The sequence below is a fragment of the Orycteropus afer genome, unplaced genomic scaffold (genome assembly GCF_000298275.1).
Source record: "Orycteropus afer afer isolate SDZICR_OR568_19922 unplaced genomic scaffold, OryAfe1.0 scaffold00272, whole genome shotgun sequence".
In the NCBI taxonomy this organism is placed as follows: domain Eukaryota; kingdom Metazoa; phylum Chordata; class Mammalia; order Tubulidentata; family Orycteropodidae; genus Orycteropus; species Orycteropus afer.
The window spans coordinates 2,517,440-2,520,230 of record NW_006921859.1 but is presented as its reverse complement, the minus strand read 5'-3'; the positions used below and the strand labels follow the sequence as shown (position 1 = coordinate 2,520,230).

Genomic DNA, 2,791 nt, shown 5'->3' with positions numbered 1-2,791 from the left:
TTGGTCAATGACATGAGACAAAGTATATGTGAACTGCTGTATGAAAAGTGAATTTACTCTGTAAATCTTCACCCAAATCCTAATAAGAAAAATAAATAAATAAAAAATAAATTAAAAAAAAATATAAGTAACACAAGATTTGCAATTCAACATTTTTTTCACTTGTACAATTCAGTGAAGCAAATTAGTAACATATCAATCATGTGGTGCATCCACCACTAATATCTACTGGCATTTTTTCATCCCCATAAACAGAAACTCAATACTAACTAAACAAAGATCTCCTTCTGAGGTGGGGTCTCTGGTAATATTTTATCCCACTAGGACCTATATAATACATTGATCTTAGCACTTTTCAATGACTCTTACTCTACTTATAAACCTATTCCTTCTTTAGATACCAAGATCGATTATAGTTACTGCCTTGCATGTACTCTCATCTCCCTTGCCATTTTTTACTGACATCATAGTTGCTTAGTAAAACCCCAACCCTAAACCAAACACTCTTATCTACTCTGGCTGCACCTAAGTAAAAAAATGTGCTTGAACAAAAAGGCTGATGATGTCTACTCTCACTTTAAATTCCTGACCTTAAGTGAGCCTCAGTGCTCCCTGGGAATTCTACATTTCCCAATTCCATTCACTCCCCCACCTTGCTACATGACTATTTCATATCTTCTCTTCTCTTCCAACATCTTCTCAGTTGGCCTTCCTCTTAGCAGTGAAATTTGTTAGCTAGGAGAGTGTTATCAGGCTTTTCTTTAGAGGGATACTGAGAAATCTGGGGTTCAGATGCAGAAAGTTGGATTCTGGGGAGAGAGTTTTTTTTTTTTTAATCTTTTTTTTGGGGAGATATTTAGTAATGCATGGAGAAACAGAATTTCTCCTATTGCAGCTACTACAGGAAATATCTTTAGAGGCCTATATGACTTGCAAAAGGTTTTTTAAAAATTGTATTAGTATTTAATTTGGCACTTTACATGTTTGTTTAACACCATCTCTTCTCTTAAACTGTAAGCTCCTAGAAGGCAAGGGGCATGTCTGTCCTGGTCACCAGTCACCCAACACACATCACAGTCTTTGCCATATAGCTTTTGAATCAAACAACATAATTTAAATTTAGTCTCTTCTGGTTTCTTCCCTTCTTAGTCAAGGGTAGGGGAATGTGTTTGTCTTTGGATTACTAAAGAAGACAAACATGATCTTTTTGTACCCATTATATACCAGCCCAAGTGTTCAAATGGGGCCACAGATTTTATCTGTGAGTGTGAGGGCAGGTGCCTGGGGGAAGGAGAATTGGGAAAGAGCACCTGAGGGTAGGCAAAGGGGAAAAGCCAAATGCATCACATACATTACCTCCACACTCAGGCTGTGTGCCGCTCCACGAGCCATTGGCTTGACAGGTCCTCTCTGATGATCCCCGGAGTACGTGGCCAGCTTCACAGCTGAAGCGCATCAGACTGCCTGGAGCAAAGCTCTCCCCCAAACGGATGCCATGGGCTGGGATGCCAGGGTCACCACAAACGCCCATGCTGGTTCCTATGCACCAGAACCAAACACCCCCTATTATTTTTAGCATGGAAGGAAAGGGAGAGAAAGAGTCTGGACCATTAAGGGGGAGCAGTGGACTCCAGGAATGAAGAGTAGTGAAAACTGTATGCCTAGCCTAGTTAGCTGCACAGGCTCCTGCCTCACTAATCTGTAGTCAAAGAACTCAAACAGCCAAAGTCAGGGATGAGTCCTTGGGAACAAAGAGGGCAAAGAGAAGGAGGAAGGCAGAGGGAAGGTTCCTAGTGAAAATCATGTCTTCATCTTTGGCCTGTGCCAATCTGAAATTTCACTGGTCTAGTCCGACTACATCTCCTCTCTTTTACCCTTTCCCCAACCAACTGGCCACCCAAATATTCTGATTCTACATTACCCTTTCTGTTCTCAGTGTTAGAGTCTAAGCTTAGATGCCCAACATTCTCTTGCCTGAACCACTGCAAAAGCCTCCTAACCAAATTCCCTTCTTAAACTCCCTCTAATCCACCTCATCTTCAAATCTTCACAATGGACAACCACCAACCACCAAGTCTTGTTTCTTTCCTGCTGGAACATATCCCTGGGGTCTTAGTGTCTACAGGATAAAGTCCCAAATCCTTAGCACAGCTTCATCTTCTCCACAGCCCAGCTTCGATTATGATCTTGGGCCTTTAGTTGATTCCTTATCTACAAATTACACAATGTATGTGTGCTCTAGATAGTTGATTCCTTATCTACAAATTACACAATGTATGTGTGCTCTAGAATACATGTCTTAAGATTCTCTCATTTCACTCTTGTTTTGGTCTGTCTCTTGCTACATTCCTGTGATTATCTGGCTTTTAACACTGTACAAACCCATACAAGAGAATGCTAAGGAGCTAAGAGGTAAAGGAGGATAGAGAACAGAAGACAAAGCCACAACCTCTTGTGTCTGTAGGTGCTGGCACATTTTATAACACCGAGAAGTATGGGGGGCATCAGACTAGGCATGGTAAACATGAAGGAGAAAGAGGAAGATTAAGGAATAAATGGTCACTGCATGAGAAGAGCAAGTGTCCAACTGCTGTGAAATCACTCTCTTCATGAACTCGTATGTGTGGGCATAATATGGCAACATCTCAGTGACCACATTTAGTTTCTTAGAGTCAATAAATGCTTAATTCATATATATATATATCACCACTTACCATTTATGAAGGAGCTCTGGTAGCATAGTGGCTAAGGCACTTGACTGCTAACCAGAAGGCTGGCGGTTCAAACCCAC

General features: G+C 41.1%; 1 protein-coding gene across 1 annotated transcript in view; it reads right to left on the bottom strand.

Moving 5' to 3' along the window:
* The window catches only part of CSMD2 (CUB and Sushi multiple domains 2), a 972,087-nt gene that overhangs the window by 40,715 nt on the left and 928,581 nt on the right, over nucleotides 1-2,791 (bottom strand). The window contains exon 58 of the mRNA XM_007950414.1: nucleotides 1,357-1,539. Within this exon, the coding sequence (XP_007948605.1) occupies nucleotides 1,357-1,539 (183 nt within the window). The remainder of the gene's footprint in view (nucleotides 1-1,356; nucleotides 1,540-2,791) is intronic.